The sequence below is a fragment of the Aethalodelphis obliquidens genome, unplaced genomic scaffold (assembly GCF_003676395.1).
Source record: "Aethalodelphis obliquidens isolate GAN/ISIS:26980383/991018 unplaced genomic scaffold, ASM367639v1 scaffold11, whole genome shotgun sequence".
Taxonomy (NCBI): Eukaryota; Metazoa; Chordata; class Mammalia; order Artiodactyla; family Delphinidae; genus Aethalodelphis; species Aethalodelphis obliquidens.
Window position 1 is genome coordinate 45,384,567 of NW_020837955.1, and position 15,268 is coordinate 45,399,834.

General features: G+C 52.2%; 1 protein-coding gene across 1 annotated transcript; it reads right to left on the reverse strand.

Moving 5' to 3' along the window:
- Positions 1 to 11,912: 11,912 nt before the first annotated feature.
- Positions 11,913 to 13,982, reverse strand: VENTX (VENT homeobox). Its single transcript, XM_027113047.1, has 2 exons — positions 13,362 to 13,982; positions 11,913 to 12,735 (listed from the first exon to the last, which is right to left on the reverse strand). Exons 1-2 carry the CDS (start codon positions 13,573 to 13,575, stop codon positions 12,323 to 12,325), a joined length of 627 nt encoding a protein of 208 aa, XP_026968848.1. The 5' UTR covers positions 13,576 to 13,982; the 3' UTR covers positions 11,913 to 12,322.
- Positions 13,983 to 15,268: the final 1,286 nt, after the last annotated feature.

Consider the following 15,268-nt stretch of genomic DNA (forward strand, 5'->3'; position numbering starts at 1 on the left):
TTCTGGATAATTTCTTAAGATCCACTTTTCAGTTCACTAATTTTCTGATCAGCTGTATCAAATGTGCTGTTGAACTCATTCAGTGTTTAATTTCCATAGTTACAATTTTCAATTCTTTAAGTTCTATGTTGTTTTTCTAATTTGCTGGACTTTATAACTTTTGTTTATCACGTTTTCAACTCATTCTTTTCTTTTTTAACATGTTAAACTTATTGTACGTTCTCTGATTGCTAATATCAATGTTTGAAGACTCTGTGGGTCTGATTTTTCTGTCAATTTTTTCTGTTGACTCACTCATGGTGCCTTGTTTCCTGATGAATTCTGTGATTTTTGGCTGTGAGTTTGTATTTCTTGGAATTTTACCTCTGGAGTTTCTCTAACATGTCTGGGTTCTTCCTGAAAAAATTAGTATTTGCTTCTGTCATGTGACTGGGGAGCTATGATCTAGGACCACTTTAACTTTAAAATAAATTATTAGGAAAAAAAGAGGGACTTCCCTAGTGGTCCAGTGGTAAAGAATCCGCCTTCCAGTGCAGGGGATGTGGGTTCAATTCCTGGTCGGGGAACTAAGATCCCACATGCTGTGGGGCAACTAAGCCCACATGCCACAACTACTGAGCTTGTGCACCACAAACTACGGAGCCCACACGCCCTGGAGCCCATGTGCCTTAAGTAGAGAGGAAAAAAAACCCCCACACTACAACCAGAGAAAAGCCTGCGCATCACAACGAAGAGCCTCTGCACCTCAACGGAAAGGTCCCACGTGCCTCAGTGAAGACCCCAAATGCCGCAGCTAAGACCCGACACAGCCAAAAAATAAAATAAAATTTAAAATAAAAAAATGGGCTTCCCTGGTGGCACAGTGGTTAAGAATTTGCCTGCCAATGCAGGGGACACGGGTTCAAGCCCTGGCCTGGGAAGATCCCACATGCCACGGTGCAGCTAAGCCCATGCGCCACAACTACTGAGCCTGCGCTCTAGAGCCCGGGAGCCACAGCTACTGAGCCTGTGTGCCACAACTACTGAAGCCCACATGCCTAGAGCCCGTGCTCCGCAACAAGAGAAGCCACCGCACCACAACACACAGTAGCCCCCACTCGCTGCAACTAGAGGAAACCCACGTACAACAATGAAGACCCAATGCAGCCAAAAATAAGTAAATAAAATAAATTTATAAAAATAAAAAATTATTAGGTATGAGTTTTCACCCCCAGTTCACTTTTCCGCAAATGCCTTTTCTGTGTTGCCTTGACACAACCTTAGCCAAAGCAGAACATCTGAGTAACAGAAACAGACCCCTCATTGCCCTTATAGCAAGAGAAGTAGAAATAAATATACACAGACCCGGCTTCCCTGGTGGCGCAGTGGTTGAGAGTCCGTCTGCCGATGTAGGGGACACAGGTTCGTGTCCCGGTCCGGGAAGATCCCACATGCCGCGGAGCGGCTGGGCCCGTGAGCCATGGCCGCTGAGCCTGCGCATCCGGAGCCTGTGCTCCGCAACAGGAGAGGCCACAACAGTGAGAGGCCCGCGTACCGCAAAAAAAAAAAAAAAAAAAAAATGCACAGACCCTTTCTTACATGTGCAGTTGACAAAAGCCCAAAGGTTTGACGGCACAGCCTGTTGCAGGGGGTGGGGGACACGTAGCTTACGCTCTCACACGTTGTAAGTGGGGTGCTGAACGCTGCAGCCACCTACGAAGTGGAGTTTACCAATGCCTAACAAGATCACTTCTGCAGTTACCCTTTGACCTAGCAGTCCTACTTCTGGGGATATATCCTGAACTCACATTGGCAAAAATTCAAAATACCCTAAAGGTGTTTCACTATTCAGTGAAATTTTTAATAGCCAATTACTGAGAACAGCTCAAATGTCCCAAGTACCAAATGATCTGAGTAGTGTTGAGAACTGAAAATTTTTGGCTTGGGGAAAAGAAGATACAGGTTTAGGATCACTGAAGTTAATTAAAACCCCATAGTCCTGAATTTGAATTAGAAGTATTGCTATAAACCCATAATGTACATACCATATTTATTAAATCAATAACTTTACTGAAAGCCTGGACTAGTTTTTGAAATCAAGGAAGTTACTGAGGATGCCAAGCTGGGAGTCACGAGCCACCTCAGGAAGGTCCTGCTGGCCACGAACAGGACCGCTTGAGTGGCGCCGAGAACAAGGACTACAATGAATGAAGCGCATGAAATACATGGACATCCATGAGCTCATGGCATTCTTTAAAAATAAAACCTCATTGACTACCGTTGGGAGGATGTCAGGAATTGACATCTTCTGAAAACTGGTAAATCAAGGGGAAGTCAAGGACTTCTCCTACCTTTCCTGAAAGGACTACACCTCTGGGTAACGAGGTGTTGATGTCAGCGTCTGCAGACATGACAAAAAGGGTGAACCAGACACTGGCTGTTTCCTGATAGACGTTCACCACACAACCTATTACATAGTCTTGCCAAAACATCAAGGCAGAGCCTGAGGTAAGGGGTTGCATGGAGGTGGTTTATTTTGAGAGATGATCCTAAGGGACAGGAGTGGGGGGCTGGGAGGGTGAAACAAGGGAAGAGGGAAAGCCCACCCTAGGGGGGCATTATTGGAGTGGTTCCCACTGTGGGCAATTGAGGCTCCGTCCCACTGGAGACCCGAGAGCAGAGGATTTGTCCACCGGCGTCCCCATGGGCATGAACTCACTCCCTCACGCGTCCAAGTCTGTGGTGTGAAGGGTCAGTGTGGTCAGAGAAGCCGCAGGGCGGGGAGCCTCGGAGCGGCCGGTGGGAGATGCTGTCGGCAGGCCCAGGCATCTTGGGAGGAGTTGTTGCTCATTTCTCAGGTAGCCTGAGAGATGTGAGGCGGGCACAGAGGCACCAGGGCCTTGGTCAAGCTTCCAGACACAGAACACGTGAACCACACCCAGGATGCAGGGAGCAAGACCCAGACACCAAATCCCTAAGACACACAGCAGTCAACGGCAGTGTGTGGACCTTAGTGAGATCCAGGTTCAAATAAACTGAAAAAACCAAACCAAGACTACCTGCGGGGTAACTTACATGAAGGCAGTGTGAGGCGCTCCACAACCCATTCCCAGTGAAACTGGTGAGAACTATAACAGCAAAAACAAAAAGACAACAATACCTACAACCTCTGGGAATGGTCCTGCAGGCAAGCAGCAAATAGAGAAGCATCTATCCAAGAAAATCTAGGAAAATTTGGTAAGAAAGGAGAGTGGGGTATCTGACCCAAGACCACTCCCTCCTCCCCACTCAGCTCGGGGACGCAGGGACCCTGCGCCAGAGGCTGCAGTTGAGAACAGAAGGCTTCCTGTCCCCCGGCTCCGCGTGGAAGGGCTTCCTTCCCTGAGCTGCAGGCCTAGGTGTTTGTACCTGCCCAGTGCCTGCTGCTGAGGCAAGTGTGGGTGAGGCCGGTTGAGAGCAGGGCCTCCCTCCTGCCCAGCCCAGCTCTTGGAGTGGAGGCTCTACCTTGGCACCACTGAGGGTGCTGAGGCCCTGGGCACCTTCCCTGGCTGTGGGGCAGTGGTTCTCACCAGGAGAGGCGGCTGAGAGGACACCAGGCTAGTGCCCCTCCCGTGGAGCTCCTGGAGCAGGGCGTCACACAGAGAGAAGTCTGCCCTTGTCCTCACCCCAGTTCCAGAGCCATGGCTCAGAGATTGGGGGGATGGGGGGGGTGATGAGCAAGTCGGGAAAACAGATCTCTCCTAATTTCTTCCCAAAGGAGCTGACTCTGTTTGCAACAGACTGTGGAGAAGTTGAAGCCCAAGTTCTCAGGAACAGTGAGGTGGTGGGGGGCACTCCGGAGGAGTGTCGAGTACAGGCTAAGTTGGAAGCTGGTTCACAGGAGGGAAACAAGTGATAAGAAAACTGGGGTGGAAACAAACAGGAAAGGCCTGACTTGGAAAAGACTGTGTCAGAGACCTTGACTGGATTACTTTGTAGAGGAATTTATGCCCAGGGGCTTGTTGAAAACTGTAGAGCAATCATCAGGCAATTACTGGAGTTTAACAGCTGGGTGTGGTCCCAGGTGACTGTGCATGTACCCAGAGGCGCATCTCCCTCAGGACATCAGAGGCTTAACACTCGGTGTGGGCGTGGGGCAGCAGATACTCTTCACGGAAATAACCAAATAACCCAGCCGGTCACAAAAACAATGCACAAGCAAATAATAATAAGCCCCAGAGGAGAGGGACCAGTACCCAGAGTTGCTACAACATACTATCTATAATGTCCAATCTCCAACAAAAAATTATGAGGCATGCAAAGAAACAGGAATGTATAACCCTTATATCTGCAAAAGCAAAGCAACAGAGACTGCCTGTGAGCATTACAGGATGTCAGATCTATCAGAAAAGACTCCAAGGTAGCCATTATAAGCATGTTATAAACATGTTCACAGGACTAAAGGAAACTATGATTAAAGAATGAAAAGAAGGGTCGATGACAATGTCTCATCTAATAGAGACTATCGATAAAGAGATAGAAATTATTTTTTTAAAGAGAACAAAATGGAAATTCTGGAGTTGAAAAGTACAAACACTGAAAAATTCTAAAAACTCACTAGAGGGACCTAACAGTAGAGCTGAACTAGCAGAAGAAAGAATAATGAGCTTGAAGATTGATTGAGATTATGTAAGCCAAAAAACACCGAGAAAAAATAATGAAGAGAGCCTCAGTGAAACTTGAGATACCATTAAGAACACCAACATGCATGTGATGGGAGTACCAGGGGGAGAAGACAGAGAAAAGAGCAAAAAAACTTGAAGAAATAATGGCTGAAAGCTTCCCAAATTTATTGAAAAACAAATAACCTATACATCCAGGAATCTCAATGAATTCCAAGTAGGATAAATGCAAAGGGAGTCCAGAGACAATAAAAGTAGCAGCTGACTTCTCATCAGAAATAACAAACGCCAGAAAGAAGTGAGATAACATATTCAAAGTGCTCTTATGCTATTAAAAAACTGTCAAGGGGACTTCCCTGGCAGTTCTGTGGTTAAGACTCCACACTTCCAATGCAGGGAGCATGGGTCACCCCTGGTGGGGGAACTAAGGTCCCACGTGCCTTGAGGCGCAGCCAAAAAAAAAAAATTGTCAAGAATCCTACATCCAGTAATCAGAATGAAAGTGGAGGCAGCACCACGTACCATACAGATATACAAAAGACTATGAAGCAATATTATGAAACAATTGTATCCCAACAAATTAGACAACTTAGATGAAATGGGCACATTTCTAGAAAGACACAGAGGCATAAAACTGACTCGAGAAGAAACAGACAATCTGAATAGACCTATAACAGCTGAAAACATTAAATTAGTTAAAACACACACACACACACACACACACACACACACACACACACACACACACACAAAACTACCCCTAAAGAAAAGTTTAGGACCAGATAGGTTCACGAGTTCTACCAAATAGTTAAAGAAGAATTAATACAAATTTTTCAAAAACTTCCTAAAAACAGAAGAGGAGGGAACACTTTCCAACTCCTTTTATAGTCCAGGATTAGTATGTTACCAGAACCAAAGACATCACAAGGAGGGCATAGTCCAATATCTCTTGTGACTATGATGCAAAAATCCTCAACAAACTTTAACAAACCAAATCCAGCAACATATAAAAAGAATTATACACCATGGGATTTCCCTGGTGGTGCAGTGGTTAAGACTCCATGCTCCCAATGCGGGAGCCCAGGCTCGATCCCTGGTCAGGGAACTAGATCCCACATGCCGCAACTAAGAGTTCACATGCCACAACTAAGGAGCCCACTTGCCGAAACTAAGGAGCCTGTGAGCCGCAACTAAGAGGAGCCCACCTGCTGCAACTAAGACCCGGTGAAACCAAATAAATAAATAAATATTAAAAAAAGAAAAGAATTATACACCATGACTAAGTGGGATTTATCCCAGGAATGCTAGGTTGGTTTAACATCAGAAAAACATTTAGTGTAATACATCATATCAATAGAATAAAAAACAGGGCTTCCCTGGTGGCACAGTGGTTGGGGGTCTGCCTGCCGATGCGGGGGGCACGGGTTCGTGCCCCGGTCCGGGAGGATCCCACGTGCCGCGGAGCGGCTGCGTCCGTTAGCCGTGGCCACTGAGCCTATGTGTCCGGAGCCTGTGCTCCGTGGCGGGAGAGGCCACGGCAGTGAGAGGCCCGCGTACCACACACACACAAAAAAAACAAAAACAAAAACCACATGATCATCTCAATTGATGCAGAAAAGTCATTTGACAAAATCCAACTAAGGATAAAAGGGAACTTCTTTAATCTGATAATGGCATCTACGGTAACCCCACAGCTCACATCATACTCAATGGTGAAAGACTGGATGCTTTCAGGAACAAGGCAAGGATACCTGTCTGGTCACTTCTATCCAACATTGTACTGGAGGTTCTGGCCAGAGCAATTAGGCAAAAAAGAAAAAGAAAGGAAAGAAAGAAAGAAAGGAAGGAAGAGCATCCAGATTGTAAAGGAAGAAGTAAAACTAGTTCTATTCACAGATGACATGATGTTGTATGTAGACAATCCTAAGGAGCTCACTGAAAAATGATGAGAACGGATAAAAGAACTCAGCAGGGTGGCAGGATAAAAGATCAGTGTACAAAATCAATTATCTCTCTATACCCTTGCAATGAACAATCCAAAAATGCACTTAAGAAAACAATTCCAATTGCAATAGTATCAAAAAGAATAAAATGCTTAGGAATAAATTTAACCAAAAAAATGCAAAACTTATACCCTGAAAGCTACAGAACATTGTTCAAAGAAATTAAAGAGGATCTAAATAATTGGAAAAACATCTCACGCTCGTGACTGGAAGACTTAACATTGTTAAAATGTCAATATTTCCCGAAACAGTCCCTAATCTACAGATTCGATGCAAAATCTCTGTCAGAATCCCGGTGGACGTCTTTGTGGAAACTGACAACCTAATTCTAATATGGAACTGCAAGGAACCCAGAAGAGCCAAAACATTCTTGAAAGAAGAACAAAAGAAGGTTTCAAAACTTACTACAAAGCAACAGTAGTCAAGACACTGTGGTACTGGCAGGAGGACAGATATATTGACCAATGGAATAGAACTGAGGGCCCAGAAAGAAACCCATACCCCTATGGTCGAGTGATATTTGACAGCACACGAAGACCATCCAATGGGGAAAGAGTAGTCTTTCAACAGATGGTGTGGGATAACTGGATAACCACGCGGGAAAGAATCAAGTTGGACCCTTACCTCACAAAATATTCAAAAATTATCTCAAAATGCATCAAAGACCTAAATGGACGAGACGAAACTATAAAACACTTCGGAAAAAAGCACAGAGTGAATCTTAATGATCTTGGATTTGGCAAAGGGTTCTTAGGTATGACACCAAAAGCATGAGCGACAAAATTGAAAACAGATAAATTGTATTTCATCAAAATTAAAATAGTCTGTGCTTCAAATGACACAATCAAGAAAGTGGAAAGACAACCCGCGTAACGGAAGAAGATATTTGCAAATCCTGTGTCTGACGAGGATTTAATATCCTGAATGTACAAAGAACTCCTACAACTCAACACAAACGACAACCCAGCTAAAAAATGGGCAAAGGACTTAAATAGATGTTTCTCTGAAGAAGATACATAAATAGCCAATGAGCACAGGAGAAGACAGTCAGTATCTCTAGCCATCGGGGAAACACAGATTAAAGCCTGAGACTTCACACCCACTAGGCTGGCTGGAATCAAAATACCAGATAATAGCAAGTGTTGGAAAGAATATGGAGAAATCGAACTTTCCACTATAATTTACCACATTAACAGATTGAATGGGGGAATCAACTGATCATCTCAATATATGCAGCAAAAGCATTTGATAAAGTACAGCACTCACTGATGATAAAACGTCCTATTAACTAGTTGCAGAAGGAAATGTAGGTCACCTGGAAAAGGTATTTTGAAACCCCCCCTGCACATATCATGCTTATGGTGAAATGTTAAAAGTATTTCCTTTAAAAAGCAAGAATAAGACAAAATGCCCCTTCTGGAAACTTCTAGCCACACTCACACTGCAGGCTCTAGCCGGCCCAGTAAGACAGGAGAAAGAGGTAAGAGATGGGTACCACTGTGCTTTGTTTCAGTTCCATTTAACAGAAAACCCAAACAATTGCTTACACGGGTAGGAACGCAATCCTCTCTGGCCCCTGAGGCCTCCCCAGCCTCCTGCAGGGTCCAGGGGCGCTGCCTCTGGGCCTCTGAGTGCAGCATTCACCACCCCAAGTTGTGGAAACGGGCTCGCCGAGGGTAGGGGTGAGTACATGGTTCCTCGTTCTGCAGATTTTCAAAGTCAACCTGGAAGAACGGTAACACCCCTTGGATGCGTACAGGACAATGCAGCTGTTTGGTGTGGTTTTTAAAAACACGTGCTTCTTAACATGCTGAGACATTTCCTGCCCACATTTTACTGCCCCTGAAATTTAGCATCTTATCATCATGGCCATGTTGGTTAATTTGCTATATGGGTATTTTTCTTAATGGTCTAATCAGTGGAAACGCAGCATAATGTATGGAATATCAGAAATAGCAAGAACTGTGTATGTTTAGCTAATGAGGGAACACTTTTTTAAAAGTCAAATGAAAGTAGCAGAGCTTTAGGCCATCTGGATAGCATTATGCGTTATCACACCAGGGAAACACGGTGAAGCACAGTGATTCAGAAATACTTCCTGAGGGCGTGCACAGATTTGGGACCAGCGAGGCCAGCAGAGAACCCTGCCCTTTGCCTGCCCCTGGCTGTGTCCATGAGGCATGGCATCTCTGGCGATGCAGAAATGGCATTTTTCTTAACATGCCAATCATGGCAAGGTCTTTACAGTCTGTTGGGAGGAAGTACTGCCTAAGTAGTGTTTTCTTGTTATGAAATGTTTTAAACGCACAAAAGCAAATGTAAAATCACACGTCTGGGCTTCCCTGGTGGCGCAGTGGTTAAGAATCCGCCTGCCAATGCAGGGGACACGGGTTCGAGCCCTGGTCCGGGAAGATCCCACATGCCACGGAGCAACTAAGCCCGTGCGCCACAACTACAGAGCCTGTGCTCTAGAGCCCGCAAGCCACAACTACTGAGCCCGCGAGCCACAACTACTGAAGCCTGTGCGCCTAGAGCCCGTGCTCCACAACAAGAGAAGCCACCGCAATAAGAAGCCTGCACACTGCAACGAAGAGTAGCCCCTGCTCGCCACAACTAGAGAAAGCCACGCGCAGCAACGAGGACCCAATGCAGCCAAAAATAATAAATAAATAAATACATACATTTATAAAAATAAAAAATAAAATCACACGTCCTGGCAAGGACAGTAGATACCACAGCCCCACAACCCAGCTTAAGAAGTACCCAGTGTTTACTTATAGGAGTCCCATGAGAGGGCCTCTACCCTCCCGGCACTGCTTCTTTAAGATCGTTCAAGACCTATGGTCAGATTGCGGGAGTCCCTCCCCCAGAAGTGCTGAAGCAGAACTGACCTGGCCCAACCCTCTGAGTGGTCCACAGGCGCAAGACCTGCGGCCTGGGGTCCATGCCTGGCACAGAGTAGGCCAGGTTGGCTCGGGGGCCAGCAGGGACCATAGAGCTGACTGGATGCCAGGAAGGGACCCTGGTCCCCACCCAGGAACCAGAGGCGACCCTGACGTGGGAGCCTCAGGGCAGTCTTCCTGAGACCCTGAGACCCAGGCATGCTGGGTGGGTCACTGTTTAGCGTCCTCCCTAGTCCCATCTTCCCCACTCTGGCACTACTGGGGTCACCGCAGTCCACACCTTTGCATAACTTGGCCCACTCCTTGTCCCCAGATCAGGTGGCCCCTGCACCTCCAGAGAGGCGTGCTCTGCCCTGAACTGCTCTCCTGTCCCCCTGTCCAGGTGGTCTCCCAAGGGCAGGGCTGCTGTCTCCAAATCCAGCAGCCGGGCATGAGGCAGGTGACTGGGAACCAGCGGGGCTGGGGGGGAAGCCGGACTCTGGAGCTCGGACCCCTCCGTGCAGGGTCCTGATGGGTGAGTCCTCCCGCGTTGGCTCCGGCCAGCTGGGCAGCCTTAAGGCCTTGGAGACACAGTGGCTGAGGAGACGGCCGGCAGTGTCCCCTGGCCCCAGGACCTGGCCCAGGGCATTCAGGGGCCCGAGTTGTCCATGAGACGGTGGACAGGCAGTAGAAGTCCACAGTGCTCTCCCCTGGGCGGGAGCCTGGTCTAGAACAATGGGAAAGTCTTGGTCTTGATAAGTTTGCTTCAGCCTTTCCCAGCAAGGGCACCCAGCTGGTGGGCTCTGGGCCTCCACAGAGCCTTGCTCACCCTCCAGTGGTCTGGGTGCCAAGCCCTGAGTCAGACAAAGGATGGTCGAGCTGCTCCGTGGGGTCCTGAGAGGAGAGGCTCCCTGGGGAGGTGTCTTGGTCAGAACCGGTCATGCAGACCCGTAGCAAATTGATGCAGCCGATCCCTCTGCCAGCCCCGGGCTGCCCAGCGCTCTGGGGTGTGGAGAAGAGGATCAAAGTATTGACGGGCCTTAAAAAGCCGCAGATGTGGTCCTGCAGGTGCCTGGGCACACAGAAGGCGGGTGGTCGCTCTCAGGGCCCCTGGGCCCCTCGTCCAGCTCCCTTGGTGCAGCGGCCCCCACCTGCCTTCTCTGGCACTTTCCAGACCACGGACGGGTCTGGCCCCTCGCAAATCGTGACTGGAGCTGGGTTCTGAGCTTAAGCAGCACAGGTTCAGGACTCGCTGGCCCACACCCCAGGAGGGACTGGACGCATCTGGCCTCCTCCCCCTTCCCATCACCAGGCCTTCATTCTTAGCAGCTGCACTTCAAGAACTGCTTTAGTTTCTCTTTCAAATTCATCCTGAGTTTGCATTTTTCCAGGAAACCGAGGGAGAATGATGGCTACGACATGTAAATTAATGCAGTATTATCCTTGCTTCCCGGGGAGCGGCACCTCCGCTGCCTGCCCAGTAAAAGTCAGTGCTTCGCCTTCGCAGGCGGCAGGACCCCAGCCCTGCAGTCATTACAGGGAGAGACGGGCCTGGAATTGGCCTCTCGCGTGGTCACTGCGTGTCCCTATGCCCACGCGGCAGAGGCGGTCTGCTGCCCAGGTGCCCCCTCCGGCCCGGCGGGTGAGGGAGGGGAGGTGAGCTAACCCCAAGATCGCCCGCCACGGCCCCAGCCCTGAGTCGGAGCATTGGGGGCAGCAGGGCAGACGTTCGGACAGGGGAGAGGGTCGGACCGTCCTCTTGCTTGGCGCCTGGGCGCCCGGTTCCTAAGTTATGTCAGCACGTTGTCAAGAGGCAGCAGAAGGATGCGCAGCAGGTCCCCGGCCACCGGCCACCCTGGCGAGTCGGCAGGACGCAGCTGGCCGCTGGCACCGCCGGTCCCGCTGCGGGCGCGCGGCCATTCCTTCTCTTTCCGCCGGACAACGCCGACCGCTGTCCCGCTCCAGCTCCGTCCCCGCGGAAGCCAAGCGACCGCGCCAGCCCGCGGTGCGGTCCGCGCTCCACGAGTCCGAGGTTCCGAGGCCGCCGGGCCCACGCGTGGATGCCCCGCGCACACTCACCGCACGCACCCTCACGCACATGATCCCACAGAGACAGCACTTCGCCTCAGGCTCCCGGACGTTCTCTAGTAAAATACATAAATACATAAATGAACGCGGGAAAAATTCCCTAAAATAAGCGTGAAAGTCTCCACTCGCACACAACGCTGAGAAACCTAGTTAGCGAAAGTAGTTGGTAAGTTTCTCTTTAGCAATTCCGGCACCAAACTGTTCCTGTCGTTTCTTTGTTCCGAATCAGTTTCCTGCCGCTGCAGCCAGAAACAATCTACTAAGTTCTTCCGAGCCGCCGCGGTTACCGAGACAGGTCCACAGAGGAAACCTCAGAATACTTTATTGGCTGCTTTGTATACATTGGAAAGTCCTATTTTGTCCATTTCGAGGACAATATAAAACTATGTTCACTGTCTTTCAGGAAAGTTTGCACTAACATAACTTTATAAAAACATTTTTTTAAAATAACCGTAAGATGCCCACAGATAGTCTTGCGGCATCCAGTTTAACACAGTATTAACAACAACAAAAACAAAAACCTGAAAAACGAGACAAGAAGAGAACCCCGAGACGCCCGCTGCGCACCAGGAGCAAGGAACCGGCCGGGGCGCCGCTCGCCCGCGGGGACCCGTCTCCGGACCTGGGAAGACAACACCCCGCCCCCTACACCCCCTGCGCGCGTGCCCTTCCTCCCCAGCGGGCCCCCAGGGCCCACGGCCTTGCAGCCCTAGGACAGGTAATACATGCCGTAGGCGGCCACGGGCGCGGCGAGGAGTCCCGGCACCTGCGGCAGGGAGCCCGCCGCGCTGCCGTACACGGCCGGGGAGCCGTGAAGGTGGACGCCCAGCGGGAAGGGCAGGGCGAACGAGGGCAGCAGCGGCTTGGCCGCCAGCTTCAGCTTCTCCAGCTCGGCCTCCTGCAGTCGCTTGGCCTTGGCCCGGCGGTTCTGAAACCAGATCTTGACCTGCGTCTCGGAGAGGCTCAGGCTGCTGGAGAACTCGGCGCGCTCCGCGATGGACAGGTACTGCTTCTGGCGGAACTTGCCCTCCAGCGCCAGCAGCTGCGCGGTGGTGAAGGGCGTCCGCGGCTTGCGGTTGTTCTTGTGTTTCCTGAGGGTGCAGGGTGGAGGGCTGGGGGCGCCTAGGGGGAAAGAGCACAAAGCGGACGCTCAAACGCCAGCAGTGCGCGCCAAGGACGGTTCCGGATGCGTGTCCCGGCCGAGACCGCGGACCTCAGTTGAGACAAGATACCCCCAAACCTCCGGGGTAATAGAAGCGAGGCACCGGGGAGACGGCGCGCGGAGAGGGGGGCCGTTGTGGACTCGGGTTCTGCTCCCCAGATCGGTGGCCTTGCGTCCCTCGGGAGGAGGGGAACTCTGCCCACTTGGAAAAGCGAAAAACTTGGGCGGGAAGCGCAGAGGCCAAGCAGAAGTCAACCATCGCGGGGAGTGACGGCAGCAAAAGGGGTGCTCGGCCAAAGAGACTCCGAGACAAGAAGCCCCGGGTCTTGGGTTGCGGGCTCCGCCCCAGGGTAGAGCAGAAGCCTGTTTGGCGTGGGGCCGGGGAGCCGCCGTGGGGTTCGCGCGCGCGCGGGAGGGGTCGGGTGGGCTCGCGTGGGCTGGTTTCTTTCTCTGCGCCCGGGCCGGCGCGTTAGTGGCTGGTTACTTTCCAAAGTTACGAGAGACAGCGTCCTTCCCGCCCTAGTCCTCCGAGCCCGGGCCGGGCGGGCTCCTCTCGCAGCCCAGAACCGTGCGACAGGGCACTTACGTGGGGAGGACAAGGGGGCGGCCGCCGGGACCCAGGCCCGGGGTTCCGCGGCGCCCCGCGGCCTCTCCTCCCGGGGCTCCGCGGGCTCCGCGCCCAGCCAGTGCTCTGCCTGCAGCAGCGACTTGACGCTGAAGGGCAACGGGCCGGACCCCGCACGGTCCCTGCTGCACGTCCTGAGCCCAACAGGGTTCATGCCGAGCGACGCCGGGGCCATGCGCTGGCCGGCGGGCGCGGGGCTGGCGGGGCTCAGCAGGCGCGACGTGGGGCCAGCGCGCCGCGACACTGCCGGGGGCTCCACTGCGCCCCCGCCCTCAGAGCCCTATAAAAAGGCGGCGCCCCTTTCATGCCCAGCTGTCCAATCGCCGCTGTCGCTGCCGCGTGGGCCCAGGCGTCCATTGGTTTCGCTGACCCGGGAGGGCGGGACGGCCGACTGGGACTCTAGCGCCCCAGCCCCGGCCTGCCTGGCGCTCCCCTGTGGACTTTCCTGAGCCCGGCTGTCCTCTCCCGGAGCGCTGCGGCCCGGCTGGGAGGTGGCTGGTACACCCGGGGAGCACGAGGCGCTGGCCCCAGCCTCCCCACGCGCAGGAGCCCACAGTGGGCGCGACCTGGTTGAGCCGCGGTCCGGGCACAGGTCGGGACCGCGCGCGGATCCTGAGACGCGGAGAGCTCGGCGCCGTCAGAGAGGCGACGCCGGCGCCTCCCGTAGTGTTGTCCCTCTGTCGCTCGCCGGCTGCTCTTCCCGCTGCGCCCAGTCCGGAGCCTGAGCCTTCGGCGCGTGCCTGCTGTGGCCCAGGCGTTCCCTCCGAACCCTGGGGGCTGCTTTTGACTGAACCTGCGCCCGCACCGAGGACCCTGCTTCTGTCGCCTTGTAGTCGGGCCTCAGGTGCCCTGACCCTGAATGGCTTTTTAGGCACCCGTAGCTGCCGAACGCTCTCCGTGGCGTCCCACGGCCTGGCTCCAGGAACGGCCGGCGGGGCACGTCGAAGGTCCCCGGGCAGGGCCCGGAGCCGCGGAGAAGGCCGAGGGGCCGACCTCTCACCCGCCTGCGACGCAGGGCTTGGGGCACAGGCAGGGCGCCTCGGGCCGCTGGGGCGCGAGGTCAGTCGCTGGGTGTTGGATTCACCGTCAGCCTCTCCCGCTCCTCACTTGCTTGGCCGAATCGTCCGGAGTCGCGGGACCTGGGACCTGGGAAAAGCCCCGCGGCGCGGGCTTCCGACTGACCCGGCCAGACGGGGCCGGGCTGTCAACGGGGCCCCCGCGGATCAGGCGGAGAGGGATCCCCGACACGGCTCGTAGAAGGTGGAGCCAAGGCCCGACAGAGATTTACGCTTCACTCGGATTATTTTTCCAAAACTGAACCAATCTTTGGTTTAAAAACCTTCTGGGGTGCTGCAGACGAGGCACCGCTCTGCAGCCTCTCGCGGAACGAAAGAAACCCCGACTGTGTTTTAGAATAAATCATGAGATTATTTTGCAGGTAACACCTTTATGTCCGATTAATATCCCAGAACACGGAAACAGCAACCTAAATCCGTACATGTTTATTTTTGAAAAACCAAAGTGGTTTTTTTTTTTTTTTTTGCGGTACTCAGGCCTCTCACTGCTGTGGCCTCTCCCGTTGCGGAGCACAGGCTCCGGACGCGCAGGCTCAGCGGCCATGGCTCACGGGCCCAGCCGCTCCGCGGCATGTGGGATCTTCTTGGACCGGGACACGAACCCACGTCCCCTACATCGGCAGGCGGACTCTCAACCACTGCGCCACCAGGGAAACCCTCAAAGTTGTTTAATGAAATCTAGCTTTGGGTGACACTTTATCCAGTTCAGCTAGAAAAATTCAATTAGAAAGTTTCTCTCCATGCAAACTTAGAAGCATGACTGAAAGGGGCCCTCAGACTCCTCCAGGCCAG

Excerpts from the sequence above, each read along its gene's own strand:
- VENTX (XM_027113047.1), bottom strand. The coding sequence starts at position 13,575 with ATGGCCCCGGCGTCGCTCGGCATGAACCCTGTTGGGCTCAGGACGTGC. Across the intron at positions 12,736-13,361 it reads CGCCCCCTTGTCCTCCCCAC|GCGCCCCCAGCCCTCCACCC; the intron begins GTAAGTGCCCTG and ends CTTTCCCCCTAG.